This window comes from Electrophorus electricus, chromosome 10 (assembly GCF_041902795.1).
Source record: "Electrophorus electricus isolate QZ-2024a chromosome 10, ASM4190279v1, whole genome shotgun sequence".
NCBI classification, from domain to species: Eukaryota; Metazoa; Chordata; class Actinopteri; order Gymnotiformes; family Gymnotidae; genus Electrophorus; species Electrophorus electricus.
The window spans coordinates 16,419,639-16,447,545 of record NC_137506.1 but is presented as its reverse complement, the minus strand read 5'-3'; the positions used below and the strand labels follow the sequence as shown (position 1 = coordinate 16,447,545).

General features: G+C 34.3%; 1 protein-coding gene across 10 annotated transcripts in view; it reads left to right on the top strand.

Annotated features, from left to right (window-relative positions):
- The window catches only part of LOC113571077 (uncharacterized), a 44,622-nt gene that overhangs the window by 6,654 nt on the left and 10,061 nt on the right, over positions 1–27,907 (top strand). For 6 of the 10 annotated variants that reach the window (XM_081721262.1, XM_081721264.1, XM_081721263.1 and 3 more), the window contains exons 10-95: positions 26–91; positions 219–392; positions 2,065–2,109; positions 2,963–3,010; positions 3,103–3,153; positions 3,292–3,333; positions 3,411–3,458; positions 3,551–3,592; positions 3,914–3,961; positions 4,095–4,148; positions 4,245–4,289; positions 4,615–4,662; positions 4,753–4,806; positions 4,943–4,990; positions 5,079–5,129; positions 5,383–5,430; positions 6,060–6,137; positions 6,272–6,319; positions 6,424–6,477; positions 6,619–6,666; positions 6,760–6,813; positions 6,986–7,033; positions 7,120–7,173; positions 7,262–7,309; positions 7,402–7,443; positions 7,766–7,813; positions 7,947–8,000; positions 8,137–8,184; positions 8,273–8,323; positions 8,577–8,624; positions 9,255–9,332; positions 9,467–9,514; positions 9,619–9,672; positions 9,814–9,861; positions 9,955–10,008; positions 10,181–10,228; positions 10,315–10,368; positions 10,457–10,504; positions 10,597–10,638; positions 10,961–11,008; positions 11,142–11,195; positions 11,332–11,379; positions 11,468–11,518; positions 11,772–11,819; positions 12,450–12,527; positions 12,662–12,709; positions 12,814–12,867; positions 13,009–13,056; positions 13,150–13,203; positions 13,376–13,423; positions 13,510–13,563; positions 13,652–13,699; positions 13,792–13,833; positions 14,156–14,203; positions 14,337–14,390; positions 14,527–14,574; positions 14,663–14,713; positions 14,967–15,014; positions 15,645–15,722; positions 15,857–15,904; positions 16,009–16,062; positions 16,204–16,251; positions 16,345–16,398; positions 16,571–16,618; positions 16,705–16,758; positions 18,659–18,706; positions 18,793–18,846; positions 19,294–19,341; positions 19,434–19,487; positions 20,080–20,127; positions 20,271–20,324; positions 20,431–20,484; positions 25,693–25,740; positions 25,833–25,883; positions 26,055–26,108; positions 26,228–26,275; positions 26,366–26,419; positions 26,514–26,567; positions 26,700–26,744; positions 26,832–26,876; positions 26,969–27,022; positions 27,241–27,288; positions 27,384–27,437; positions 27,585–27,629; positions 27,712–27,759; positions 27,852–27,884. In XM_081721262.1, the coding sequence (XP_081577388.1) occupies positions 26–91; positions 219–392; positions 2,065–2,109; positions 2,963–3,010; positions 3,103–3,153; positions 3,292–3,333; positions 3,411–3,458; positions 3,551–3,592; positions 3,914–3,961; positions 4,095–4,148; positions 4,245–4,289; positions 4,615–4,662; positions 4,753–4,806; positions 4,943–4,990; positions 5,079–5,129; positions 5,383–5,430; positions 6,060–6,137; positions 6,272–6,319; positions 6,424–6,477; positions 6,619–6,666; positions 6,760–6,813; positions 6,986–7,033; positions 7,120–7,173; positions 7,262–7,309; positions 7,402–7,443; positions 7,766–7,813; positions 7,947–8,000; positions 8,137–8,184; positions 8,273–8,323; positions 8,577–8,624; positions 9,255–9,332; positions 9,467–9,514; positions 9,619–9,672; positions 9,814–9,861; positions 9,955–10,008; positions 10,181–10,228; positions 10,315–10,368; positions 10,457–10,504; positions 10,597–10,638; positions 10,961–11,008; positions 11,142–11,195; positions 11,332–11,379; positions 11,468–11,518; positions 11,772–11,819; positions 12,450–12,527; positions 12,662–12,709; positions 12,814–12,867; positions 13,009–13,056; positions 13,150–13,203; positions 13,376–13,423; positions 13,510–13,563; positions 13,652–13,699; positions 13,792–13,833; positions 14,156–14,203; positions 14,337–14,390; positions 14,527–14,574; positions 14,663–14,713; positions 14,967–15,014; positions 15,645–15,722; positions 15,857–15,904; positions 16,009–16,062; positions 16,204–16,251; positions 16,345–16,398; positions 16,571–16,618; positions 16,705–16,758; positions 18,659–18,706; positions 18,793–18,846; positions 19,294–19,341; positions 19,434–19,487; positions 20,080–20,127; positions 20,271–20,324; positions 20,431–20,484; positions 25,693–25,740; positions 25,833–25,883; positions 26,055–26,108; positions 26,228–26,275; positions 26,366–26,419; positions 26,514–26,567; positions 26,700–26,744; positions 26,832–26,876; positions 26,969–27,022; positions 27,241–27,288; positions 27,384–27,437; positions 27,585–27,629; positions 27,712–27,759; positions 27,852–27,884 (4,506 nt within the window). The remainder of the gene's footprint in view (positions 1–25; positions 92–218; positions 393–2,064; positions 2,110–2,962; positions 3,011–3,102; positions 3,154–3,291; positions 3,334–3,410; positions 3,459–3,550; positions 3,593–3,913; positions 3,962–4,094; positions 4,149–4,244; positions 4,290–4,614; positions 4,663–4,752; positions 4,807–4,942; positions 4,991–5,078; positions 5,130–5,382; positions 5,431–6,059; positions 6,138–6,271; positions 6,320–6,423; positions 6,478–6,618; positions 6,667–6,759; positions 6,814–6,985; positions 7,034–7,119; positions 7,174–7,261; positions 7,310–7,401; positions 7,444–7,765; positions 7,814–7,946; positions 8,001–8,136; positions 8,185–8,272; positions 8,324–8,576; positions 8,625–9,254; positions 9,333–9,466; positions 9,515–9,618; positions 9,673–9,813; positions 9,862–9,954; positions 10,009–10,180; positions 10,229–10,314; positions 10,369–10,456; positions 10,505–10,596; positions 10,639–10,960; positions 11,009–11,141; positions 11,196–11,331; positions 11,380–11,467; positions 11,519–11,771; positions 11,820–12,449; positions 12,528–12,661; positions 12,710–12,813; positions 12,868–13,008; positions 13,057–13,149; positions 13,204–13,375; positions 13,424–13,509; positions 13,564–13,651; positions 13,700–13,791; positions 13,834–14,155; positions 14,204–14,336; positions 14,391–14,526; positions 14,575–14,662; positions 14,714–14,966; positions 15,015–15,644; positions 15,723–15,856; positions 15,905–16,008; positions 16,063–16,203; positions 16,252–16,344; positions 16,399–16,570; positions 16,619–16,704; positions 16,759–18,658; positions 18,707–18,792; positions 18,847–19,293; positions 19,342–19,433; positions 19,488–20,079; positions 20,128–20,270; positions 20,325–20,430; positions 20,485–25,692; positions 25,741–25,832; positions 25,884–26,054; positions 26,109–26,227; positions 26,276–26,365; positions 26,420–26,513; positions 26,568–26,699; positions 26,745–26,831; positions 26,877–26,968; positions 27,023–27,240; positions 27,289–27,383; positions 27,438–27,584; positions 27,630–27,711; positions 27,760–27,851; positions 27,885–27,907) is intronic. The other 4 variants (XM_081721261.1, XM_081721259.1, XM_081721265.1 and 1 more) reach the window with 4 other exon arrangements.

Below are 27,907 nucleotides of genomic sequence, written 5' to 3'. Positions count from 1 at the left end.
TAATATAATTTTTCATGAATTTCAGTTCTGGAACAAAAAAGAATAGCCATAGAGAAAAGAGCTCGGGAGGAGGCATACAGGATCCTTCAAGGTAATGATTCTGTTTTATTTCCATGCATAAAGTTAGATAAATTGCATTTGCTAATGCAAAGCCTCTGAAACCATAGAGGCTAGATGCACAAGGATATAACGACACACAAGCATGTTTGTTATTTCAGATATGAGAGCAGGAACGGCTGCCAGAATCGCAGAGGACATTCAAGCACAAAAAAATGAGAAAAAAACAGAGAAAGAGAAGGAACAAGGAAAGGAAAACGTGGAAACAACCACACAAAGCCCTAGACCAAAAGAAAAACTTAAAGAAGAAATAACTGTGACCGCAAAACTTAAAGGTGAGAATCTCAAACCTAAATTAGTAAAGGACGTACACCCGTTTTGTATGCACCCCATGCAAATGCATTCACTACAGTAAATTCAGTATATGTAGATTGCATATGTTATCAAGAACATAACTGAGAGATTCCAATGCACAATAAGGGTTTATTATAATACACACATTATATAAACAAAAACCTCAATTTTATTTTTAGAATGTCAGTAAATTGCAGTTCAACATATTTCTCTAAATCATCTCATATGTCTTATCAGTAGCAAACACATAATTCAGCACAAATTCTCTCCAATACAACCATGCTTGCATAAACTTGCTTCTATGTGCAATACTATGGTACTAAATGCCATTCTCTTGCATAATAACTTGCATAAACATTCACTAGATTTTTAAGATAAAAAGTGAGAGGTACATTAAATTCTTAAAATTATTATCTTTCTATCAAATTTTCCAACCTATTATATTTTATATAAGGCAGCATACATTTTCATTTACATTTTTTTCATTTATTCATTCATCAATTTAACACAAAATAGTATTATCAAAGGTATGGATCAATCCAAACATTAAAAAGCTATTTTATTCTCCTGTTTTTCCCTTCCATTTAGCAGGGCCTCCCATAATAACAGTAAAACTTCAAGCAAAAAAAAAGGTTTCAAACACTCAATATGAAATTAAAAGTTCACAGTTCTAGAGTTTCAACAGGAGAGTTTATTTAAGCTCGAATATGATACCATAAATTACTACACAAAACGGCACAGTGCATCATTGCTAAAACAGAGGGACATGATTATCAGCAAGAAGGTTTCAGGGGACAATCACTGTATACCTTATTCAGAGACTAAAAATGTGGTTTTATATGAATTAACATGATTATTTGGGCATAAAAATGGAAGTTGGTAAACCAGTAATATAAACTAGTAGTTCTAAAGAAGACAAAGCCAACAAAGATAGGTACAACACCATTAAATCTATGGAATACAAAGGTGAGGCTTACTCATTTTTCCAAGTTTCCTAATAATATGTTTTTTCTCCAGATGTTTTGTACAGATCATGTCAAAACCTTTGACAGTTCTCACAAAGAAAATTATTTTTACTTAATTCTTCCAAATATAACTCAACACTATATACTTTATATGCCTATCCAGCCTAATGGCCTGAAGTAACAGGGACACAGCTTTGGACATAACTCCAATTGTATTGTTGTTTTTCTAATATGTGCACAATAAATATCTTCAGAGTAGAGAACCACTTTTACTTATTCCTTAAGTTAAAAAGTATGATCTGGATTATATATATATTTTTATTGTCTACAAAATATTTTTTAAAAGCAAAACCAGATCCAATAAAGAATTGTAGCCCTGCTTATATATTATACATAAATATGCACAACATTGCACACACAAAAATACTCTATATACATACATATAAATACTTTATCTTTAAACTCTGCCAACACAGTTCTATGGTTTTTATTTTACAACCTCATGATGTATGCTGCTTGTTTTTCCTCTGTTCTTCAGCCTAAACCCATTGTTGTACGGTCTGCACCATCTGTATAGTCTACTTGTGTTTTGTTTTTGCAGACGTGTTGTCACATTGAAAACCCCTGCACTTTTCTATCTACACGTGACAATTATTTTTAATATGATTTCTTTTTGACTCAATCACAGAGCCAGATATAAAAAAGGAGATTAAACCAAAGCTTGCCAAGAAAGGTAAGGTACGCTTCCCTAAACCAGCACAAGCTTCTGAAAATAATCAACAAATTCTGCCATTTAGTTTAGATGCTAAAGGTGTCACCATCAAAGATAAATTACCTCAGGCTAAGAAAGATACCCAGGCTCAGTGCACATAAAAACACATTTATGTTACTATTTGCATTGATAAAACATGTAAAATGCTTAATTATACAATGAATGACATTTAATGTCTAATGTTAATGTGTCTGCACATTTTAAGTTAAGGCCTTGATCAAAGTTCCTGATCAATTTTAATTCTTAATTTTTGTATTAGGTTTAAACCTGATGGTTTCCTGAAGCAGTTCCCTCATGTATGAGTTTGTTTAGTGGTTAACGTGCAAAAGGTTGAACCTATGCCCTCTCTGATGAGGAAAGCTTAAAAGGTTTTCTGTGTTGTTTTACATGATGTTCTGTATTGTTATACTTGATTAACACTTTTTTTTTGTTCTGGAGAAAGCAAAGACAACACCCACAAAGAAAGGCATTCTTTCCCTAAATGAATAAATACATCATAATCAATCTATTTAATTTATTTTTCTTCGCTGTGATAATGTGCAGATACATGTCAGTGTAGATGAAGTGATAAAGATGAATGTCATTACTATTTAGCTGTGAAACTTAAATGCAAATGTTTTTGCATTTGAACTTGCCCCAGTCAGTAATACCAATTAGTTACTTTGATGTGTTTAGAAATTTTCTAAAACAAACAAGAAAATGAGGCCTATGAAAAACCCTTTGCACATAATCTTGCGAGATTTTATTATTCAGTTTGCATTTGCATGTAGAAACTACAAATTACTCAGGAAAAAATACCCTTTCAACATTTCAGGGGCTGAAGTTACCAAGGAGAAGGTTAGACCAGTCCCAGTCAAGAAAGGTATGAATACTTATGGAAGAAGCCTGTATACCATAAACAACTGTTCATATTTCACGATGTTTACAGCTTTCATGCTATATACTCTTTTAAAGAACCTGATGCTCTGAAGGAAAAGCCAATAGTTGAACCTACACCAAAGAAAGGTAATGTAACTTTCATAATGTCTGTGTAACCTTGTTGATAAGGTTAACAATAAAATTCTGTTTTTTTGTGTTTAAAGTTGTATTTGCATGTACAAACTACAATTTAATCACAAAAAAATTACTTTTTTAACTTTTCAGAGGCTGGAGCCAAGGAGAAAGCTAAACGAGCTCCAGCGGAGGGTATGTTTGCAAAGGGATTATTAAATGTAATCAGTGAATTAGACAGAAGTAATCTTTATTTTTATTGTTGTTTTCAGAGGCTGAAGTTACCAAGGAGACGGTTAAACCAGTTCCAGTCAGGAAAGGTATGAGTGCCTATGTAAGAAGCTTGTATACATTAAACAACAATTCATATTTCATGATGTGTAGAGTTTTCATGCCTTATACTGTTTTACAGAAGCTGAACCTGCTCCAAAACATAAGCCTGCTGAGAAGAAAGGTCAGTTACTTTGAGAGGTTTTTTAAAATTCTTTTTAACCAAGTTTACAACCAAGTTCTGCTTCCTCTCTAATTTCATTACACTGCTGCACAATGACAATAAAGCATTCTAATTCTTTATATTAACAATTGTATTTGAGCATAGAAAATAAACTTTTCGGAAAAACTTTTTTTTTAAATGTCAGAGCATGAAGTTCTAAGGTAGTCCCAGTGAAGGCTAAGGTAGTCCCAATGAAGAGTATGTTTGTAAATCGGTTAGTACATATAAAACAAAGAAAAACGAGGTCTTACTAAGAATTATTTTTTTTTTTTCATGTTTCAGAGGCTGAAGTTGCCAAGGAAAAACCTAAACTAGTCGCAGTGAAGAAAGGTATGATAGATGGCATGTATGATAGAAGCATACATGAGATGGGGCACTGTTACACACTTTAGAAGCAAGTACATTAAGCAGATATTCATATTATATGATGTACACAGTTTTCACGTTGTATAATGTTTTACAGAACCTGACACAGCTCCCAAAGAAAAGGCAAAACCTGAACCTGCTCAGAAAAAAGGCAATATATATTTTGTGAAATCTTCTGCTTTCTTTTGATCAAGTTCAGCTACACGTGAGCATAGAAAATGAAATTTATACTTTATTAACATTTCAGAGGCTGAAATTTCCAAGGAGAAGGTTAAACCAGCCCTAGTGAAGGGTATGTTTGCAACGAGATAATTAAATATAATTAAATGTGCTTAAATGTAAACTAAGATAAACAAGAACTTACCATGTATTCACTGTTCAATGATGGCACTTGACCAAGTGCGAGAAGGGTTAGTTCAACTTGTTGGTCTGTTCGCCGGGCTTGATGATTCGATCGCAAAGGGGGCCCAGAGTGCTTAAAGCCAGAAACGAGAGACCAACAATAACTGAACCAACCTGGGCTACCAACACCATCAATATTTTTGAACTATTTTAAACTATAATTTACTCTATAATTTATCATTTTTATAATTAAAGTTTAATTTCATAATTTTCAGAGGCTGAATTTCCCAAGAAGAAAGTTAAACCAGTCTCAGTCAAGAAAAGTATGAGTGCCAATCAAAAAAGTCTGTGAACATGAAATAACAATTCACATTTTACTGTTTGCAGTTTAAAGCTTTATACTTTTTTTGCAGTACCTGAAACGGCACCAAAAGAAAAGGCAAAACCTGAACCTGCTCCAAAAAAAGGTAATGTGACTTTCATATTTCTTCATTCTTCTTGTTCACTAAGTTTACAATCAAGTTGTGTGTCTATTAGGATTAGAATTGTACTTTAGTATAGAAACCACAGTACACAGTAAAAGCTTACTTTTTCACATTTCAGAGCCTGAAGTTGCAAAGGAGAAGGTTAAATCAGTCCCAGTAAAGAAAGGTATGAGTTCCCATGGAAGAAGCCTGTTTTAAATGTGTATGCATATTTTATGATGTGCACAATTCTCTTGATTTATATTGATTTTCAGAACCGGAACCTGTTCCAAAGGAAAAGACAAAGCCTGAAACTGTTCCTAAAGGTAATATGACTTTCTTGATGTCTGTGTAGTTTTATTGGCCAGGTGAAAAAGTAAGTTCTTACTTTTTAACCTTGCATTTGAATTAAAAATATAATTTCCTCATGAAGAACTACTTTTTTAACATTGCAAAGGCTGATATTGTCAAAGAGAAGGCTAAGTGAGCTCCAGTGAAGGGCATGTCTGCAAAGTGATTTTTTAATGTAAATAAAGAAAAACAAACAGTTAGACATAACTTTTATTTTAACTTTTTCAGAAGCTGAAGTTTCCACAGAGAAGGCTAAACATATCCCAGTCAAGAAAGGTATGAACGCCCATGAAAGAAGCCTGCATACATTAAATAACAACTGACATTTCACTAAGCCACTCCCTGGAACAGCCACTGTCCAGTTCTACATTAGCAACTGTAAATAAATGCAAAGAGACCTGTCAAGTTTTCTGATCAAAGGAAAATATCAAATGGTGTCCATCTGGAACCTGCACGTTCATGTGGAGATATCCTCAAAGTTTAGAGCTTTTCCAAAGCCAAAAAGAGGATGGAGGAAACAGGATGGAAAAAACGAAACAAAATGGAGATAGATTATTCTGTAAAAACATTGTTTATTTGTTCGAGCGCCGCAGTCTCGTTGACTTTTTTCCTATCTAGTACCGCTATGTTATGTCCGCTTTCCAAAATAAAAGCCTGAAACAGAAATTTTGTTCTTTTTAACAATAAAACTATCTAGCCAAACAGCTCAAAAACTAATTTTACACTAAGTTTCTTTAGCTATGTTTTAACTTTAAATTTGATAGATAAATAGTTGTGTACCATTTGAGGCTGAACAAATATTCCACATAAAATAAACAAAAGAAAAGAAAAGAAAAGAAAGAAGCCTGTATACATTAATTAACATTTTATGATGTGTAGTTTTCATTTTTTATAATGTTTTACAGAACCTGAAGCAGCAGCAAAAGTAAAGGCTAAACCTGAATCTACTCCAAAAGAAAAGGCTAAACTTGAACCAAAGAAAGGTAATCTAATTTATGCAATGTTTTGTCTTTTTTTTTGACCTATGTTTACAGCTAAGTTCTGCATACATTATGTTAAAATTGTATTTGAATCTTGAATAAAAAATTTTATCAAGAAACGTTTTTTAATATTTCAGAGGATGATGTTTCCAAGGAGAAGGTTAAACAAGTCCCAGTCAAGAAAGGTATGAGTGCCCACAACCCAAGGCTAAGTACATCAAACAGCTATTCATATTTCAAGGTCTGTACATGCCAAGGATTTATTTTGATGCTGTATATTGTTTTACAGAACCTGAACCTGCTCCAAACGAAACAGCAAAACTTGAACCTGCTCTAAAGAAAGGTAATCTTTTCATTCTCATTGACCAACTTTACGATTAGGTTCTGTTTCCATTTTCTTTGACACTGTATTTAAGTATACACTACAATTTTGATACAAATGAAAGAAACACTGTCAAGAAATAACCTTTATTATTTATTTTAGAGACAGAAGTTGCAAAGGAGAAAGCTAAACCTGTACATGTCAAGAAAGGTATGAGTGTCTATGAAATAAGCTTATATTCATTAAATTACAATTTGTTTTGCGGTGTATAAAACAGTTATCACACTTAATATGGTTTTATAGAACCTGAACCTACTCCAAAGGAAAAGACAAAACCTGAGCCTGCTCCAAAGAAAGGTAATTTCTCTATGTAATATCTGTTTACCTTCTGATAATAGCGTTCTGTTACCAAGCTCCTGTAGTACACCTGTGAAGGATATGTTTGTAAAGTTATTACTAAGTGTATTAAGTTTATTTAGTGGACAATAAAGACTTTGTAAGAAAAAAACTTCTATTTTCACTTTTTCAGAGGGTGAAGTTTCCAAGAAGAAGGTTAAACCAATTCCAGTCAAGAAAGGTATGAACGCCCACAAAAGACACCTGTGTACATTAAACAACAATTCATATTTTATGTGTACAAATTTGCTGCTAATTATTTTACAGAACCTGAAGCTGCTCCAGAAGAAAAGGCAAAACCGGAACCTGCTCTGAAGAAAGGTAATCTAACTTTTATGCCATTTCATTCCTATTAAATGTAATCAGTGAATTAGACAGAAGTAATCTTTATTTTTATTGTTGTTTTCAGAGGCTGAAGTTACCAAGGAGACGGTTAAACCAGTTCCAGTCAGGAAAGGTATGAGTGCCTATGTAAGAAGCTTGTATACATTAAACAACAATTCATATTTCATGATGTGTAGAGTTTTCATGCCTTATACTGTTTTACAGAAGCTGAACCTGCTCCAAAACATAAGCCTGCTGAGAAGAAAGGTCAGTTACTTTGAGGGGTTTTTTTTATTCTTTTTAACCAAGTTTACAACCAAGTTCTGCTTCCTCTCTAATTTCATTACACTGCTGCACTATGACAATAAAGCATTCTAATTCTTTATATTAACAATTGTATTTGAGCATAGAAAATAAACTTTTCGGAAAAACTTTTTTTTTAAATGTCAGAGCATGAAGTTCTAAGGTAGTCCCAGTGAAGGCTAAGGTAGTCCCAATGAAGAGTATGTTTGTAAATCGGTTAGTACATATAAAACAAAGAAAAACGAGGTCTTACTAAGAAATAATTTTTTTTTTTTTCATGTTTCAGAGGCTGAAGTTGCCAAGGAAAAACCTAAACTAGTCGCAGTGAAGAAAGGTATGATAGATGGCATGTATGATAGAAGCATACATGAGATGGGGCACTGTTACACACTTTAGAAGCAAGTACATTAAGCATATATTCATATTATATGATGTACACAGTTTTCACGTTGTATTATGTTTTACAGAACCTGACACAGCTCCCAAAGAAAAGGCAAAACCTGAACCTGCTCCAAAAAAAGGTAATGTGACTTTCATATTTCTTCATTCTTCTTGTTCACTAAGTTTACAATCAAGTTGTGTGTCTATTAGGATTAGAATTGTACTTTAGTATAGAAACCACAGTACACAGTAAAAGCTTACTTTTTCACATTTCAGAGCCTGAAGTTGCAAAGGAGAAGGTTAAATCAGTCCCAGTAAAGAAAGGTATGAGTTCCCATGGAAGAAGCCTGTTTTAAATGTGTATGCATATTTTATGATGTGCACAATTCTCTTGATTTATATTGATTTTCAGAACCGGAACCTGTTCCAAAGGAAAAGACAAAGCCTGAAACTGTTCCTAAAGGTAATATGACTTTCTTGATGTCTGTGTAGTTTTATTGGCCAGGTGAAAAAGTAAGTTCTTACTTTTTAACCTTGCATTTGAATTAAAAATATAATTTCCTCATGAAGAACTACTTTTTTAACATTGCAAAGGCTGATATTGTCAAAGAGAAGGCTAAGTGAGCTCCAGTGAAGGGCATGTCTGCAAAGTGATTTTTTAATGTAAATAAAGAAAAACAAACAGTTAGACATAACTTTTATTTTAACTTTTTCAGAAGCTGAAGTTTCCACAGAGAAGGCTAAACATATCCCAGTCAAGAAAGGTATGAACGCCCATGAAAGAAGCCTGCATACATTAAATAACAACTGACATTTCACTAAGCCACTCCCTGGAACAGCCACTGTCCAGTTCTACATTAGCAACTGTAAATAAATGCAAAGAGACCTGTCAAGTTTTCTGATCAAAGGAAAATATCAAATGGTGTCCATCTGGAACCTGCACGTTCATGTGGAGATATCCTCAAAGTTTAGAGCTTTTCCAAAGCCAAAAAGAGGATGGAGGAAACAGGATGGAAAAAAAGGAAACAAAATGGAGATAGATTATTCTGTAAAAGCATTGTTTATTTGTTCGAGCGCCGCAGTCTCGTTGACTTTTTTCCTATCTAGTACCGCTATGTTATGTCCGCTTTCCAAAATAAAAGCCTGAAACAGAAATTTTGTTCTTTTTAACAATAAAACTATCTAGCCAAACAGCTCAAAAACTAATTTTACACTAAGTTTCTTTAGCTATGTTTTAACTTTAAATTTGATAGATAAATAGTTGTGTACCATTTGAGGCTGAACAAATATTCCACATAAAATAAACAAAAGAAAAGAAAAGAAAAGAAAGAAGCCTGTATACATTAATTAACATTTTATGATGTGTAGTTTTCATTTTTTATAATGTTTTACAGAACCTGAAGCAGCAGCAAAAGTAAAGGCTAAACCTGAATCTACTCCAAAAGAAAAGGCTAAACTTGAACCAAAGAAAGGTAATCTAATTTATGCAATGTTTTGTCTTTCTTTTTGACCTATGTTTACAGCTAAGTTCTGCATACATTATGTTAAAATTGTATTTGAATCTTGAATAAAATTTTTTATCAAGAAACGTTTTTTAATATTTCAGAGGATGATGTTTCCAAGGAGAAGGTTAAACAAGTCCCAGTCAAGAAAGGTATGAGTGCCCACAACCCAAGGCTAAGTACATCAAACAGCTATTCATATTTCAAGGTCTGTACATGCCAAGGATTTATTTTGATGCTGTATATTGTTTTACAGAACCTGAACCTGCTCCAAACGAAACAGCAAAACTTGAACCTGCTCTAAAGAAAGGTAATCTTTTCATTCTCATTGACCAACTTTACGATTAGGTTCTGTTTCCATTTTCTTTGACACTGTATTTAAGTATACACTACAATTTTGATACAAATGAAAGAAACACTGTCAAGAAATAACCTTTATTATTTATTTTAGAGACAGAAGTTGCAAAGGAGAAAGCTAAACCTGTACATGTCAAGAAAGGTATGAGTGTCTATGAAATAAGCTTATATTCATTAAATTACAATTTGTTTTGCGGTGTATAAAACAGTTATCACACTTAATATGGTTTTATAGAACCTGAACCTACTCCAAAGGAAAAGACAAAACCTGAGCCTGCTCCAAAGAAAGGTAATTTCTCTATGTAATATCTGTTTACCTTCTGATAATAGCGTTCTGTTACCAAGCTCCTGTAGTACACCTGTGAAGGATATGTTTGTAAAGTTATTACTAAGTGTATTAAGTTTATTTAGTGGACAATAAAGACTTTGTAAGAAAAAAACTTCTATTTTCACTTTTTCAGAGGGTGAAGTTTCCAAGAAGAAGGTTAAACCAATTCCAGTCAAGAAAGGTATGAACGCCCACAAAAGACACCTGTGTACATTAAACAACAATTCATATTTTATGTGTACAAATTTGCTGCTAATTATTTTACAGAACCTGAAGCTGCTCCAGAAGAAAAGGCAAAACCGGAACCTGCTCTGAAGAAAGGTAATCTATCTTTTATGCCATTTCATTCATATTAAATGTAATCAGTGAATTAGACAGAAGTAATCTTTATTTTTATTGTTGTTTTCAGAGGCTGAAGTTACCAAGGAGACGGTTAAACCAGTTCCAGTCAGGAAAGGTATGAGTGCCTATGTAAGAAGCTTGTATACATTAAACAACAATTCATATTTCATGATGTGTAGAGTTTTCATGCCTTATACTGTTTTACAGAAGCTGAACCTGCTCCAAAACATAAGCCTGCTGAGAAGAAAGGTCAGTTACTTTGAGGGGTTTTTTTTATTCTTTTTAACCAAGTTTACAACCAAGTTCTGCTTCCTCTCTAATTTCATTACACTGCTGCACAATGACAATAAAGCATTCTAATTCTTTATATTAACAATTGTATTTGAGCATAGAAAATAAACTTTTCGGAAAAACTTTTTTTTTAAATGTCAGAGCATGAAGTTCTAAGGTAGTCCCAGTGAAGGCTAAGGTAGTCCCAATGAAGAGTATGTTTGTAAATCGGTTAGTACATATAAAACAAAGAAAAACGAGGTCTTACTAAGAAATTTTTTTTTTTTTTTTCATGTTTCAGAGGCTGAAGTTGCCAAGGAAAAACCTAAACTAGTCGCAGTGAAGAAAGGTATGATAGATGGCATGTATGATAGAAGCATACATGAGATGGGGCACTGTTACACACTTTAGAAGCAAGTACATTAAGCATATATTCATATTATATGATGTACACAGTTTTCACGTTGTATTATGTTTTACAGAACCTGACACAGCTCCCAAAGAAAAGGCAAAACCTGAACCTGCTCCAAAAAAAGGTAATGTGACTTTCATATTTCTTCATTCTTCTTGTTCACTAAGTTTACAATCAAGTTGTGTGTCTATTAGGATTAGAATTGTACTTTAGTATAGAAACCACAGTACACAGTAAAAGCTTACTTTTTCACATTTCAGAGCCTGAAGTTGCAAAGGAGAAGGTTAAATCAGTCCCAGTAAAGAAAGGTATGAGTTCCCATGGAAGAAGCCTGTTTTAAATGTGTATGCATATTTTATGATGTGCACAATTCTCTTGATTTATATTGATTTTCAGAACCGGAACCTGTTCCAAAGGAAAAGACAAAGCCTGAAACTGTTCCTAAAGGTAATATGACTTTCTTGATGTCTGTGTAGTTTTATTGGCCAGGTGAAAAAGTAAGTTCTTACTTTTTAACCTTGCATTTGAATTAAAAATATAATTTCCTCATGAAGAACTACTTTTTTAACATTGCAAAGGCTGATATTGTCAAAGAGAAGGCTAAGTGAGCTCCAGTGAAGGGCATGTCTGCAAAGTGATTTTTTAATGTAAATAAAGAAAAACAAACAGTTAGACATAACTTTTATTTTAACTTTTTCAGAAGCTGAAGTTTCCACAGAGAAGGCTAAACATATCCCAGTCAAGAAAGGTATGAACGCCCATGAAAGAAGCCTGCATACATTAAATAACAACTGACATTTCACTAAGCCACTCCCTGGAACAGCCACTGTCCAGTTCTACATTAGCAACTGTAAATAAATGCAAAGAGACCTGTCAAGTTTTCTGATCAAAGGAAAATATCAAATGGTGTCCATCTGGAACCTGCACGTTCATGTGGAGATATCCTCAAAGTTTAGAGCTTTTCCAAAGCCAAAAAGAGGATGGAGGAAACAGGATGGAAAAAAAGGAAACAAAATGGAGATAGATTATTCTGTAAAAGCATTGTTTATTTGTTCGAGCGCCGCAGTCTCGTTGACTTTTTTCCTATCTAGTACCGCTATGTTATGTCCGCTTTCCAAAATAAAAGCCTGAAACAGAAATTTTGTTCTTTTTAACAATAAAACTATCTAGCCAAACAGCTCAAAAACTAATTTTACACTAAGTTTCTTTAGCTATGTTTTAACTTTAAATTTGATAGATAAATAGTTGTGTACCATTTGAGGCTGAACAAATATTCCACATAAAATAAACAAAAGAAAAGAAAAGAAAAGAAAGAAGCCTGTATACATTAATTAACATTTTATGATGTGTAGTTTTCATTTTTTATAATGTTTTACAGAACCTGAAGCAGCAGCAAAAGTAAAGGCTAAACCTGAATCTACTCCAAAAGAAAAGGCTAAACGTGAACCAAAGAAAGGTAATCTAATTTATGCAATGTTTTGTCTTTCTTTTTGACCTATGTTTACAGCTAAGTTCTGCATACATTATGTTAAAATTGTATTTGAATCTTGAATAAAATTTTTTATCAAGAAACGTTTTTTAATATTTCAGAGGATGATGTTTCCAAGGAGAAGGTTAAACAAGTCCCAGTCAAGAAAGGTATGAGTGCCCACAACCCAAGGCTAAGTACATCAAACAGCTATTCATATTTCAAGGTCTGTACATGCCAAGGATTTATTTTGATGCTGTATATTGTTTTACAGAACCTGAACCTGCTCCAAACGAAACAGCAAAACTTGAACCTGCTCTAAAGAAAGGTAATCTTTTCATTCTCATTGACCAACTTTACGATTAGGTTCTGTTTCCATTTTCTTTGACACTGTATTTAAGTATACACTACAATTTTGATACAAATTAAAGAAACACTGTCAAGAAATAACCTTTATTATTTATTTTAGAGACAGAAGTTGCAAAGGAGAAAGCTAAACCTGTACATGTCAAGAAAGGTATGAGTGTCTATGAAATAAGCTTATATTCATTAAATTACAATTTGTTTTGCGGTGTATAAAACAGTTATCACACTTAATATGGTTTTATAGAACCTGAACCTACTCCAAAGGAAAAGACAAAACCTGAGCCTGCTCCAAAGAAAGGTAATTTCTCTATGTAATATCTGTTTACCTTCTGATAATAGCGTTCTGTTACCAAGCTCCTGTAGTACACCTGTGAAGGATATGTTTGTAAAGTTATTACTAAGTGTATTAAGTTTATTTAGTGGACAATAAAGACTTTGTAAGAAAAAAACTTCTATTTTCACTTTTTCAGAGGGTGAAGTTTCCAAGAAGAAGGTTAAACCAATTCCAGTCAAGAAAGGTATGAACGCCCACAAAAGACACCTGTGTACATTAAACAACAATTCATATTTTATGTGTACAAATTTGCTGCTAATTATTTTACAGAACCTGAAGCTGCTCCAGAAGAAAAGGCAAAACCGGAACCTGCTCTGAAGAAAGGTAATCTATCTTTTATGCCATTTCATTCATATTAAATGTAATCAGTGAATTAGACAGAAGTAATCTTTATTTTTATTGTTGTTTTCAGAGGCTGAAGTTACCAAGGAGACGGTTAAACCAGTTCCAGTCAGGAAAGGTATGAGTGCCTATGTAAGAAGCTTGTATACATTAAACAACAATTCATATTTCATGATGTGTAGAGTTTTCATGCCTTATACTGTTTTACAGAAGCTGAACCTGCTCCAAAACATAAGCCTGCTGAGAAGAAAGGTCAGTTACTTTGAGGGGTTTTTTTTATTCTTTTTAACCAAGTTTACAACCAAGTTCTGCTTCCTCTCTAATTTCATTACACTGCTGCACAATGACAATAAAGCATTCTAATTCTTTATATTAACAATTGTATTTGAGCATAGAAAATAAACTTTTCGGAAAAACTTTTTTTTTAAATGTCAGAGCATGAAGTTCTAAGGTAGTCCCAGTGAAGGCTAAGGTAGTCCCAATGAAGAGTATGTTTGTAAATCGGTTAGTACATATAAAACAAAGAAAAACGAGGTCTTACTAAGAAATAATTTTTTTTTTTTTCATGTTTCAGAGGCTGAAGTTGCCAAGGAAAAACCTAAACTAGTCGCAGTGAAGAAAGGTATGATAGATGGCATGTATGATAGAAGCATACATGAGATGGGGCACTGTTACACACTTTAGAAGCAAGTACATTAAGCATATATTCATATTATATGATGTACACAGTTTTCACGTTGTATTATGTTTTACAGAACCTGACACAGCTCCCAAAGAAAAGGCAAAACCTGAACCTGCTCCAAAAAAAGGTAATGTGACTTTCATATTTCTTCATTCTTCTTGTTCACTAAGTTTACAATCAAGTTGTGTGTCTATTAGGATTAGAATTGTACTTTAGTATAGAAACCACAGTACACAGTAAAAGCTTACTTTTTCACATTTCAGAGCCTGAAGTTGCAAAGGAGAAGGTTAAATCAGTCCCAGTAAAGAAAGGTATGAGTTCCCATGGAAGAAGCCTGTTTTAAATGTGTATGCATATTTTATGATGTGCACAATTCTCTTGATTTATATTGATTTTCAGAACCGGAACCTGTTCCAAAGGAAAAGACAAAGCCTGAAACTGTTCCTAAAGGTAATATGACTTTCTTGATGTCTGTGTAGTTTTATTGGCCAGGTGAAAAAGTAAGTTCTTACTTTTTAACCTTGCATTTGAATTAAAAATATAATTTCCTCATGAAGAACTACTTTTTTAACATTGCAAAGGCTGATATTGTCAAAGAGAAGGCTAAGTGAGCTCCAGTGAAGGGCATGTCTGCAAAGTGATTTTTTAATGTAAATAAAGAAAAACAAACAGTTAGACATAACTTTTATTTTAACTTTTTCAGAAGCTGAAGTTTCCACAGAGAAGGCTAAACATATCCCAGTCAAGAAAGGTATGAACGCCCATGAAAGAAGCCTGCATACATTAAATAACAACTGACATTTCACTAAGCCACTCCCTGGAACAGCCACTGTCCAGTTCTACATTAGCAACTGTAAATAAATGCAAAGAGACCTGTCAAGTTTTCTGATCAAAGGAAAATATCAAATGGTGTCCATCTGGAACCTGCACGTTCATGTGGAGATATCCTCAAAGTTTAGAGCTTTTCCAAAGCCAAAAAGAGGATGGAGGAAACAGGATGGAAAAAAAGGAAACAAAATGGAGATAGATTATTCTGTAAAAGCATTGTTTATTTGTTCGAGCGCCGCAGTCTCGTTGACTTTTTTCCTATCTAGTACCGCTATGTTATGTCCGCTTTCCAAAATAAAAGCCTGAAACAGAAATTTTGTTCTTTTTAACAATAAAACTATCTAGCCAAACAGCTCAAAAACTAATTTTACACTAAGTTTCTTTAGCTATGTTTTAACTTTAAATTTGATAGATAAATAGTTGTGTACCATTTGAGGCTGAACAAATATTCCACATAAAATAAACAAAAGAAAAGAAAAGAAAAGAAAGAAGCCTGTATACATTAATTAACATTTTATGATGTGTAGTTTTCATTTTTTATAATGTTTTACAGAACCTGAAGCAGCAGCAAAAGTAAAGGCTAAACCTGAATCTACTCCAAAAGAAAAGGCTAAACGTGAACCAAAGAAAGGTAATCTAATTTATGCAATGTTTTGTCTTTCTTTTTGACCTATGTTTACAGCTAAGTTCTGCATACATTATGTTAAAATTGTATTTGAATCTTGAATAAAATTTTTTATCAAGAAACGTTTTTTAATATTTCAGAGGATGATGTTTCCAAGGAGAAGGTTAAACAAGTCCCAGTCAAGAAAGGTATGAGTGCCCACAACCCAAGGCTAAGTACATCAAACAGCTATTCATATTTCAAGGTCTGTACATGCCAAGGATTTATTTTGATGCTGTATATTGTTTTACAGAACCTGAACCTGCTCCAAACGAAACAGCAAAACTTGAACCTGCTCTAAAGAAAGGTAATCTTTTCATTCTCATTGACCAACTTTACGATTAGGTTCTGTTTCCATTTTCTTTGACACTGTATTTAAGTATACACTACAATTTTGATACAAATTAAAGAAACACTGTCAAGAAATAACCTTTATTATTTATTTTAGAGACAGAAGTTGCAAAGGAGAAAGCTAAACCTGTACATGTCAAGAAAGGTATGAGTGTCTATGAAATAAGCTTATATTCATTAAATTACAATTTGTTTTGCGGTGTATAAAACAGTTATCACACTTAATATGGTTTTATAGAACCTGAACCTACTCCAAAGGAAAAGACAAAACCTGAGCCTGCTCCAAAGAAAGGTAATTTCTCTATGTAATATCTGTTTACCTTCTGATAATAGCGTTCTGTTACCAAGCTCCTGTAGTACACCTGTGAAGGATATGTTTGTAAAGTTATTACTAAGTGTATTAAGTTTATTTAGTGGACAATAAAGACTTTGTAAGAAAAAAACTTCTATTTTCACTTTTTCAGAGGGTGAAGTTTCCAAGAAGAAGGTTAAACCAATTCCAGTCAAGAAAGGTATGAACGCCCACAAAAGACACCTGTGTACATTAAACAACAATTCATATTTTATGTGTACAAATTTGCTGCTAATTATTTTACAGAACCTGAAGCTGCTCCAGAAGAAAAGGCAAAACCGGAACCTGCTCTGAAGAAAGGTAATCTAACTTTTATGCCATTTCATTCATATTAAATGTAATCAGTGAATTAGACAGAAGTAATCTTTATTTTTATTGTTGTTTTCAGAGGCTGAAGTTACCAAGGAGACGGTTAAACCAGTTCCAGTCAGGAAAGGTATGAGTGCCTATGTAAGAAGCTTGTATACATTAAACAACAATTCATATTTCATGATGTGTAGAGTTTTCATGCCTTATACTGTTTTACAGAAGCTGAACCTGCTCCAAAACATAAGCCTGCTGAGAAGAAAGGTCAGTTACTTTGAGGGTTTTTTTTTATTCTTTTTAACCAAGTTCTGCTTCCTCTCTAATTTCATTACACTGCTGCAAAATGACAATAAAGCATTCTAATTCTTTATATTAACAATTGTATTTGAGCATAGAAAATAAACTTTTCGGAAAAACTTTTTTTTAAATGTCAGAGCATGAAGTTCTAAGGTAGTCCCAATGAAGGCTAAGGTAGTCCCAATGAAGAGTATGTTTGTAAATCGGTTAGTACATATAAAACAAAGAAAAACGAGGTCTTACTAAGAAATAAAATTTTTTTTTTCATGTTTCAGAGGCTGAAGTTGCCAAGGAAAAACCTAAACTAGTCGCAGTGAAGAAAGGTATGATAGATGGCGTGTATGATAGAAGCATACATGAGATGGGGCACTGTTACACACTTTAGAAGCAAGTACATTAAGCATATATTCATATTATATGATGTACACAGTTTTCACGTTGTATTATGTTTTACAGAACCTGACACAGCTCCCAAAGAAAAGGCAAAACCTGAACCTGCTCCAAAAAAAGGTAATGTGACTTTCATATTTCTTCATTCTTCTTGTTCACTAAGTTTACAATCAAGTTGTATGTCTATTAGGATTAGAATTGTACTTTAGTATAGAAACCACAGTACACAGTAAAAGTAACATTTTATGATGTGTAGTTTTCATTTTTTATAATGTTTTACAGAACCTGAAGCAGCAGCAAAAGTAAAGGCTAAACCTGAATCTACTCCAAAAGAAAAGGCTAAACTTGAACCAAAGAAAGGTAATCTAATTTATGCAATGTTTTGTCTTTCTTTTTGACCTATGTTTACAGCTAAGTTCTGCATACATTATGTTAAAATTGTATTTGAATCTTGAATAAAAATTTTATCAAGAAACGTTTTTTAATATTTCAGAGGATGATGTTTCCAAGGAGAAGGTTAAACAAGTCCCAGTCAAGAAAGGTATGAGTGCCCACAACCCAAGGCTAAGTACATCAAACAGCTATTCATATTTCAAGGTCTGTACATGCCAAGGATTTATTTTGATGCTGTATATTGTTTTACAGAACCTGAACCTGCTCCAAACGAAACAGCAAAACTTGAACCTGCTCTAAAGAAAGGTAATCTTTTCATTCTCATTGACCAACTTTACGATTAGGTTCTGTTTCCATTTTCTTTGACACTGTATTTAAGTATACACTACAATTTTGATACAAATTAAAGAAACACTGTCAAGAAATAACCTTTATTATTTATTTTAGAGACAGAAGTTGCAAAGGAGAAAGCTAAACATGTACATGTCAAGAAAGGTATGAGTGTCTATGAAATAAGCTTATATTCATTAAATTACAATTTGTTTTTCGGTGTATAAAACAGTTATCACACTTAATATGGTTTTATAGAACCTGAACCTACTCCAAAGGAAAAGACAAAACCTGAGCCTGCTCCAAAGAAATGTAATTTCTCTATGTAATATCTGTTTACCTTCTGATAATAGCGTTCTGTTACCAAGCTCCTGTAGTACACCTGTGAAGGATATGTTTGTAAAGTTATTACTAAGTGTATTAAGTTTATTTAGTGGACAATAAAGACTTTGTAAGAAAAAAACTTCTATTTTCACTTTTTCAGAGGGTGAAGTTTCCAAGAAGAAGGTTAAACCAATTCCAGTCAAGAAAGGTACGAACGCCCACAAAAGACACCTGTGTACATTAAACAACAATTCATATTTTATGTGTACAAATTTGCTGCTAATTATTTTACAGAACCTGAAGCTGCTCCAGAAGAAAAGGCAAAACCGGAACCTGCTCTGAAGAAAGGTAATCTAACTTTTATGCCATTTCATTCTTCTTTGGGGTTTTTCCTGCATAGAGAATTATGATGCGGCTGTCTCTGTCAAATTTTGTGCCACCTCCAGCTCTTGAGAACACTCAAACTGGTGTCATCATAGGAAACATCATGATCTAACAAGCTTTGCACTCTCTGGATTTTTTTCTAACAAGCATTGCACTCATTCGTCCAGCCTCAAGCTACTCTGCAGATAGACAAGGACAGTGTCCTGTGTTAATGGGGGTATTAGCCAAATTTAGCTACTCTGCAAGCTGTGCACCAGCACTTTTCAAAGTAAAGTTACATCCATGAAAAGTGTTAATTTACACTACCAAAACAATGCCATAAATTTGTTATGTTTATGTTGAAATACACTGCAAAAGGCTCCCGAGTTATCAAGCCTTAGTTAAAAATAACACATACTTTTACTTTTTCAGAGGCTGACATTTCCAAAGAGAAGGTTAAACCAGTACCAGTCAAGAAAGGTATGAGTGGCCATGAAAGAAGTTTGTATACATTAAATAACAATTCACATTTTATGATGTGTACAGTTTCCCAGCTTTATACTGATTTACAGAAACCGAAGCTGCACCAAAAGAAAAGGCTAGACTTGAACCTGCTCCCAAGAAAGGTAATCTAACTTTAACAATGTCTTTTCAATCTTACTGACCAAGATTATCAAATTCTGCTTTCTTGATTTGTAAAATTGTATTTGAGTATAGAAACTAAAATTTACTTTAACAACCTAAAGTTACTTTGAGGTTTTTTTTATTCTTTTTAACTAAGTTTACAACCAAGTTCTGCTTCCTCTCTAATTTCATTACACTACTACACTGCTGCACAATGACAGTAACGCATTTTAAGAGGACAGTGGTAGCTCAGTGGTTAAGGTGGTTGACTTGTAATTGAATGATTGCTGGTTTTAGCCCCACCACTGCCAAGTTGCCACTGTTGAGCACATGAGCAAGGCCCTTAACCTTCAATTGCTCAAATTGTATTCAATCATAATTGTAAGTTACTTTGGATAAAAGTGTCTGCTAAATGCCATAAATGTAATTCTTTACGTTAACAATTGTATTTGAGCATAGAAAATCTAATTTACTCAGGAAAATCTTTTTAAAAAAATTAGGTCAGAGGATGAAGTTGCTAGGGGGAAGGCCTAATTAAAACAAAGAAAAACAAGGTCTTATTAAGAAATAACTTTTTTTTTTTTCATATTTCAGAGACTGAAGTTGCCAAGGAGAAGCCTAAACCAGTCGCAGTGAAAAAAGGTATGATGTGTGGATGTGTGGCATGTTGGGAAAAAAGGCAGACATGAGAGGAGGCACCATAACACACATCAGAAGTAAGTACATTAAATATATATTCCTATTTCAAGATGCGCATAGTATTCATGATGTATAATGTTTTACAGAACCTGATACAGCTGTCAAAGAAAAGGCAAAACCTGAACCTGCTCAGAAAAAAGGCAATCTAAATTTCATAACATCGTAGAGTGTCCATGAAAGATGTCTGCGTACACATAATCATATTTTACAGTGTGTACAGTGTTCATTTCACACACTGTTTTACAGAACCGGAAGCTGCAGTACCTGAAAAGGCGAAACTTGAACCTGCTCTAAAGAAAGGTAACATGACTTTTAGTCTTTTCATTCTTCTTGTTGACCAGGTTTACAACCAAATCCCATGTCCATTATGTTTACAACTGTAATTGAGTATAGAAACTATAATTTAGTGATGTTATGCTGCAAGGTAAGAGACAGGACGCATGCACTGAGAAGCTATATTTATTGAGGGGAAAATCCAGAATTGTAGTTATTGTAACGATCCATATCAGGATGTTCCAAAAGAGATAAACAGTCAAACGAACTAAACACAAAGAAACCAGAGAATGAAAGAAAAACAGGGAAGCAAACCAAAGAATACATCTTATAATGACCAGCGACAAGACGAGAAAAACCCAGGGTTTAAATACACAAGCTAAAAATGACTAATAAAACAGCAAAAACTAAAACAAGGACTGGAACAGGAATGGAGAAAATCAAACAGGATGCGAGACAGGGAAACGATGGAAATAGTCGCTAGGGAGTCGCCAACTGTAACAAGGAATTGTAATATTTTGTTGATATAGAGCCTTTCACAAGCCCAAGGTTACTTTACAGTGCAACAATATTTAGGGATAAAAATATTGTTGAAAGAGGTGGGTGTTAAGTAGAGACTTGTAGAGAGAAAGGGTAAGTGCTATAGTTTAAGTGCTATAGCACTGAAGGATATGGCACCTGTAATAGAAAGTTTAGTAAGCAAGTAGACAGTTGTTTTAATGAGGTTCTGTTCGAATGGGGGTTGTAGGGATGGAGAAGTTCCCTGAAGCCCATGAAGGGATTTAAAGTTATTGAGAACTATTTTATACTGGATACATAATGCGAACAGCAGCCAGTGAAACACACTAAGAATGAAGTAATGTGGTCAGATTTGTTGTTGAAGCTGATCACACTAGCTGCTTGGTTTTGCATAAAAAGAAATGACAAACTGAAGTTTGCTAAAAAAATTTTGGCAGAGTCAAAATAGTCAGTGAGGGGAAAAAGTATGGAGATGAATTAGACTTTTTGCATCACTGAATGTGAGTGAAAGCCAAAGGTGTTCTATGTTATGAAAAGGGGGGGGGGGGGGCAGAGCAAATTAGTAACATGTGTGTGCTTCAAAAGTAAGTGAGGATTAGAGTAATTCTACTGCATGATTTTTTTTTGCAGTGGTTTTAAGTCTCACTGATGCAGTAATCCTCACTCATACAGCAACCAGTTTACTGGGCCCAACTAACAGTACCTCAGTTTTTCTGTATCTAATGGTTCATTCATCCAGCATTTTAATTCATAGGTGCATGCTATTAGGGACTGGGGTAGAAAGTCAGAAGTGGGTTTTGTGCTAACATATATCTGGATGTCATCAGTGTAGCAATGGGAATTTAGATTATGACTCTGTATTATCTAACCAAGCAGTATCATAAAAATTATAAAAAGAAACTATCCAAAAGCAGATCCTGAGGAACCCCATGAGCAATCGGTGCAGTGGGTGATCTATGTCTACCAAAAGTGACATATTCTCTCTCTGAGAAGTATAAATTTACACAGGAAAAATGACTTTTTTAACATTTCAGAGGCTGAAGTTGTCAAGGAGAAGGCTGTGCGGGCCCCAGTGAAGGGTTTATTTCCAAAGTCCTTGTTAAATGTAGAATGAGAAATAGAGTGACTTTACCAGGATTTACCTTTATTTTAGAGGTGCAGGTGCCTTAGAATGTATTTATTCAATATTTTTTTTAATGGATTTCTATGATCTGTTTAGAAGGTATGTGACTTTGAACAGGGCAGAAAATGCCCACATGCCTTTTTACACACCCATTTCCAACCCACTGATTTGTCCCTAGAATGAAACAAGCAGATTTTTTTACAGGATTTTTAAATTTGTTTTTGGTGGGCTCATGAATTAATTGATGAGCTGTGTTCTGATTGGCTGGTTAATATTGAGGCACTATGGTGGTTCATGGTCGCTAGCTAAATGTGAAAGGTGAACCATGCAGCGTTTAGACATCCAACCATATATGTTTAAGTGACCATATATGTGAATGGGAGGATATTTTAGTTATCAAACTAAACTGAATAAAAGATTGTAACGGTGGCCGAGTGCCGCAGGGCGTGGTACAGAAGTCGCAGACTCCCTCGACGGTGACAGTGAGGTTTATTAACACACAACGCAGACATTAACGGTGGCACTCACATGTAACATTCACGAGCAACACGATTCTACACTTAACATGTAACAACCCTAACTAACATGCAACGGAAGATGATACAAACAGGTATAAAAGCTACACAGCCATTTTAACATTACAAGCCAACTATGACCAATGGGGATCATCCACTGACAGGGGTTTAAGAAGACAGAGTAACAGTTAACATTAATCCCTGTCCAGGTGTACGCAATCCCCGGGGGGAGCATGGTTACACATGCGAGTCCCCCTGCTTGCGACAGGCCGTACCACGTGAGTCATGGGGGGGGTAGCGTTCCGTGACACAGATTGACTAGATGTACTGTCAAATGACAGTTGTTTCGACTTTACTGGTGAAGAAGCTAACGTTAGCTAGCTATAGGCCTAGATTGGATATCTCTAAGACAATGAACTAGTTAAGATAGCTAGCTTATGAGTTATATTTTGTTGAGGAAATATGAATTAGAAATGTACATTAATGGCATTTGACTGAAGCTTTTATCCAAAGTCACTTACAATTCTGACTGAACACAACTTTGAACATTTGAGGGTTGGGGGGCAGTGGGACTTGAACTGGCAACCTACTGATTACTACTGAGTACAGTAGGTTAGAGTCCATGATACCAATGAACTAGAATGCTGTTGAAATGTAGGGATCAATGCTGATGCCTTGAAGTGCAAAATACATAAGCTCTATCTCAGACAACAATCAGTGCAATAAACAAATAAGTACTAGCGTTTCAGTTAGTCAACATAAGAGCAGAGTTGTTGGTTGTTTAAATATTCCACAAATGGATGGGTCTTCAGTCTGCAAGGGACTCTGCTGTCCGGACAGCAAGCAGAAGTTAATTCCACCATCTGGGAGACAGGACAGGGAGAAGTCTCAATGCTTGTCTTCCATGAGACTTGAAGCATGGTATTTCAGGCCAAGCTATACTTGAGGTTCAAAGTACTCGAGGTACAGATTGGGCTTTGACCATTGACATCATGTATGGAGGGGCTGGTCCATTTTTGGCTTTGTAGGTTAGTATGAAGGTTTTAAATCGGATGTGGGCAGCTACTGGAAGCCAATGAAGGGCGTGCACAAGTGGAGTGACGTGAATAAAATTAACCTTGTTAATAAGCTATGTTAGCTAGTTACTTAAAGTTTGCTAATAGCTAATGTTACTTATACTACTTGCTTTTGATCTCAACAACACAAAGAAAATTAAAACCATGGAGAATTTAGGATTACAACTATAATTGAGCCTGCATTGGGGGATATGTTGGTTCTCAATCAAAGCAGGACAATAAAATTTGTAAATATAAGCTAGATTGTTAATACTATTTATCTGACACTTTTAAAGCAACTTACAATTATGACTGAGTACAACTTGAGCAACAAGGGCCTTGCGCAGGGGCTCAACAGTGGCAATATGGTAGTGGTGAGGCTTGAACCACCTTCCAATTACAAGTCAAGTACCTTAACCACTGCTCCTATTTAATTAGTTATGCTCACTAATTACTTAGAGTTTATCTATACTTGCTATTGTTTTCAATCTTAATAAAGTAAAGTAACTTAAACTTGTTAATTCACTATAAAATGTTCAATACAAGATCATCCAGTGTTATGACCCTATTACCTGCACCTTTCAAGAGCTCAAAATCTAGGACCAAAAAGGGCACAACATAAAAAAGAAACACAGAGACACACTCTGTGCGGGGTTTTCAGTGATGTATTGTTTGTTTTCTTGTTATATATGAGAAAAAAACATACAAAATATATACACACAACATAAACTGAATCTAAACAGGAGTGTTTCTTAAGGGTGGGCTTTATGCCAACACAACAAACAAATATTCTACTAAAGTGATTTCAATCATGAACTTCCCAAAAACAAAATAAAATAATATACAATCACTCTTACCTCAACTCCTTATCACAAAAACAGAAATTCCACAACAAAGCAAAAAACACAGCACCCACCCCTACAACTCCAAACAATAAAAAAAGAACAATACTCAATATTTCTGGCAATCAAATATCTGTATATAACTCTCAGTGGTCCTTTTGAAACTGGCTGTAACAACTCGACAATACTAATTGAGGAGCATTACATGTAACTACTCGAGGCCCTGTGCATAAAGCTTCTAAAGATCAAGTACACTCCTAAAGCTCTATCTAAGAACCTAGCTAGACTGCAAGTACTAACTCATAAGGCCCTATTCAAAGAACCTGGGACAGAAAAAGAGTCTACCACAGGCAGTGATTGTACCAAATCAGAGCCCTACAGAGCGGCGTCTACCATGGCACACATGGTGTCTACTGAGCAAGACACCACGGGGCAATAACACATTCGCAACACAGATATTTAACAGGATACTAATTATCCCTTTAACCAATAAGGTCATCCGTTGTTGCTATAATGTCATCTCTACAGCTCACTGGTTCTTGGTGCGCTCTCATGTGGGTAACCTGAAAAACAAATTCTAACACCACAGCACAAAGAAGCAACTTGGAAAGTCCTAAGGACGTAACAACAGCTTCAACTGACAAAGTTGATTAAATCACACAACATGGCTAGCTAGCTACTTAACCTACAGGTTGCAATCAGAGTTGTGACACCAATAAAGTTGTAACTAACCCTCTTGTCAGTGATAGATGTTGAGTGAAGCCTTTTCGGAATTGTCTAAGGTTTAAGAAACTGTCCAGCGTGAAATAAGCAAAGCAAACAGTTTATCCAGGATCCTGTTAAATATGAATGTCAACCATACCCTTTGCTCCAGTGTCATTGTTTTATTCTTTAGAATGCCCACTCAAGCTTCAGGTGGGAATGTCCATGTTAATATTACCTAGGCTAAAACATGGGCTGGTGTATGCTGATTTTGGGGGCATAAATATTAATCAGTCAAAACTGGAATTTGGAACTGGTCTGTTTTAAGATATTGTTATCCAAATGCAGGATTTACATTCAAAGGAGGTGACAGCAGAGTATGAGGTTCACAGTATATCAATTTTATGTACTCAACTCCTTATGGAGCTATACCAAGTTAAATACAGATTTTCATTTTATACCACATTTAACCTTTTCAGAGGCTGAAGTTTCCAAAGAGAAGGTTAAACCAGTCCCAGTAAAGAAAGGTATGAATACCTATGGAAGAAGCCTGTATATCATAAACAACTGTTCATATTTCACGATGTTTACAGTTTTCGTGCTATATACTCTTTTAAAGAACCTGACGCTCTGAAAGAAAAGCCAAAAGTTGAACATACCCCAAAGAAAGGTAATGTAACTTTTATAATGTTTGTGTAACCTTGTTGATAAGATCAACAACACAATTCTGTTTCTTTGTGTTTAAAATTGTATGAGTGCCCATGAAAGAAGCATGTATCCATTAAATGACAATTCACATTTTACAATGTGTACAGTTTTTATGATTTATTGTGTTTTACAGAACCGGTAGCTGCACCTACTGAAAAGGCAAAACTTGGATCTGCTTTGAAGAAAAGTAATATAACTTTCACAATGTCTTCTCATTCTTTTTGTCCCAGTTCTGCTCCCATTATGTTTAAAATTGTATTTGAGTCTAGAAGCTACAATTTACACAGGAACATTTCAACATTTCAGAGATTGAGGTTGCCAAGGAGAAGGCTGAACCAGTCCCAGTCAAGAAAGGTATGAATTCTATTAAATAACCTTGTGTATACTACAAAACTATTCATATTTTACAGTGTGTACAGTTTTCAATTTTATACTGTTTTACAGAACCTGAAGCTGCACGAAAAGAAAAAGCAAAACCCAAAACTGTTGCGAAGAAAGGTAATCTAACTTTAATGTCTTTTTATTCTTCTTGTTGACCAGCAGGTCAACATTTATAGTGTGTACTATTTTCATGCTTTATACTGTTTTACAGAACCCGAATCTGTGCCAAAAGAAAAGGCAAAGCCTGAAGCATTTCAGAAGAAAGGTGAACATTTATGATGTCTGTAATCTTATTGACCAGAGGAAAAAGCAAGTTCTCTTACAAAGTATTTAATATTGTATTTGAGTGTACAATCTACAATTTACTCTACTTTAAACTACTTTTATAATATTTCAGAGGCTGAAGTTGCCAAGGAAAAGGCTAAACTAGCCCCAGTGAAGGGTATGTTTGCAAAGGAATTATTAAATGTAAACAGTGAAAAACAAAGACCTTTATCTAAACAATTAACCTTTATTTTTACTTTTTCAGAGGCTGAAATTTCCAAGAAGATTAAACCATTTCCGGTCAAGAAAAGTATGAGTGTCCATGAAAGAAGCCTGTATACATTAAACAACTATTCATATTTTACAATGTGTACAGTTTTCATACTTTGTACTGTTTTACAGAACCTGAAGCTGCACCAAAAGAAAAGGCAAAACCAGAGCCTGTTCTGAAGAAAGGTAATCTTTTTATTATTCTTGTTGACCAAGTTTCCAACCAAGTTTTATCATAATATTTGTGACTGTATTTAAGAATAGACACTACACAAGAAAAATGACCTTTTAACGTTTCAGTTACCGAAGTTGCCAAAGAGAAGCCTAAGCTTTTGTTTATGTTAAATATAAACAAAGAAAAGTAATCACTTATTGAGAATTAACCCTTATTTTCCCTCTTTCAGAGGCTGAAGTTACCAAGGAGAAGGCTAAAACAATTACAATCAAGAGAGGTATGAGAATGACTATAGAAGAAGCCTCTGTACATTAAATTACTATTAATATTTTATGATATGCACATTTTCTTTTGCTTTATATTGTTTTACAGAACTTAAACCTACTCCAGAAGAAAAGACAAAGCCTGAACTTGCTCTGAAGAAAGGTAATGTGACTTTCATAATGTTTGTGAACTCTTGTTGACCAGGTTAACGACCGAGGTCTAGTAACATTGTGTAACTACAATGTTATAGTAACTACAGTTCTAGTAACTACAGTTTATTCAGGAATAACTACTCTTTTAACATTTCAGAGGCTGGAGTTGTCAAAGAGATGGCTAAGATAGCCCTGGTGAAGGGTATGTTTATAAATTGATTATTGAATTCAAACAGAGAAAAACAAAGAACAACTTAGAAATAAACTAGGTTTTTAATATTTAGACAAAGAAGTTGCAAAGGAGAAAGCTAAACCAGTTGCAGGCAAGGAAGGTATGGGTACCCATGAAACAAGCCTGAGTATATTAAACAACTATTTATATTTTCTGACATGTTTTCATTTTTATACTGTTTTACTGAACCAGAAAAGGCTAAACCTGAACCTGCTCCAAAGAAAGGTAATCTAACTTACACAATAACT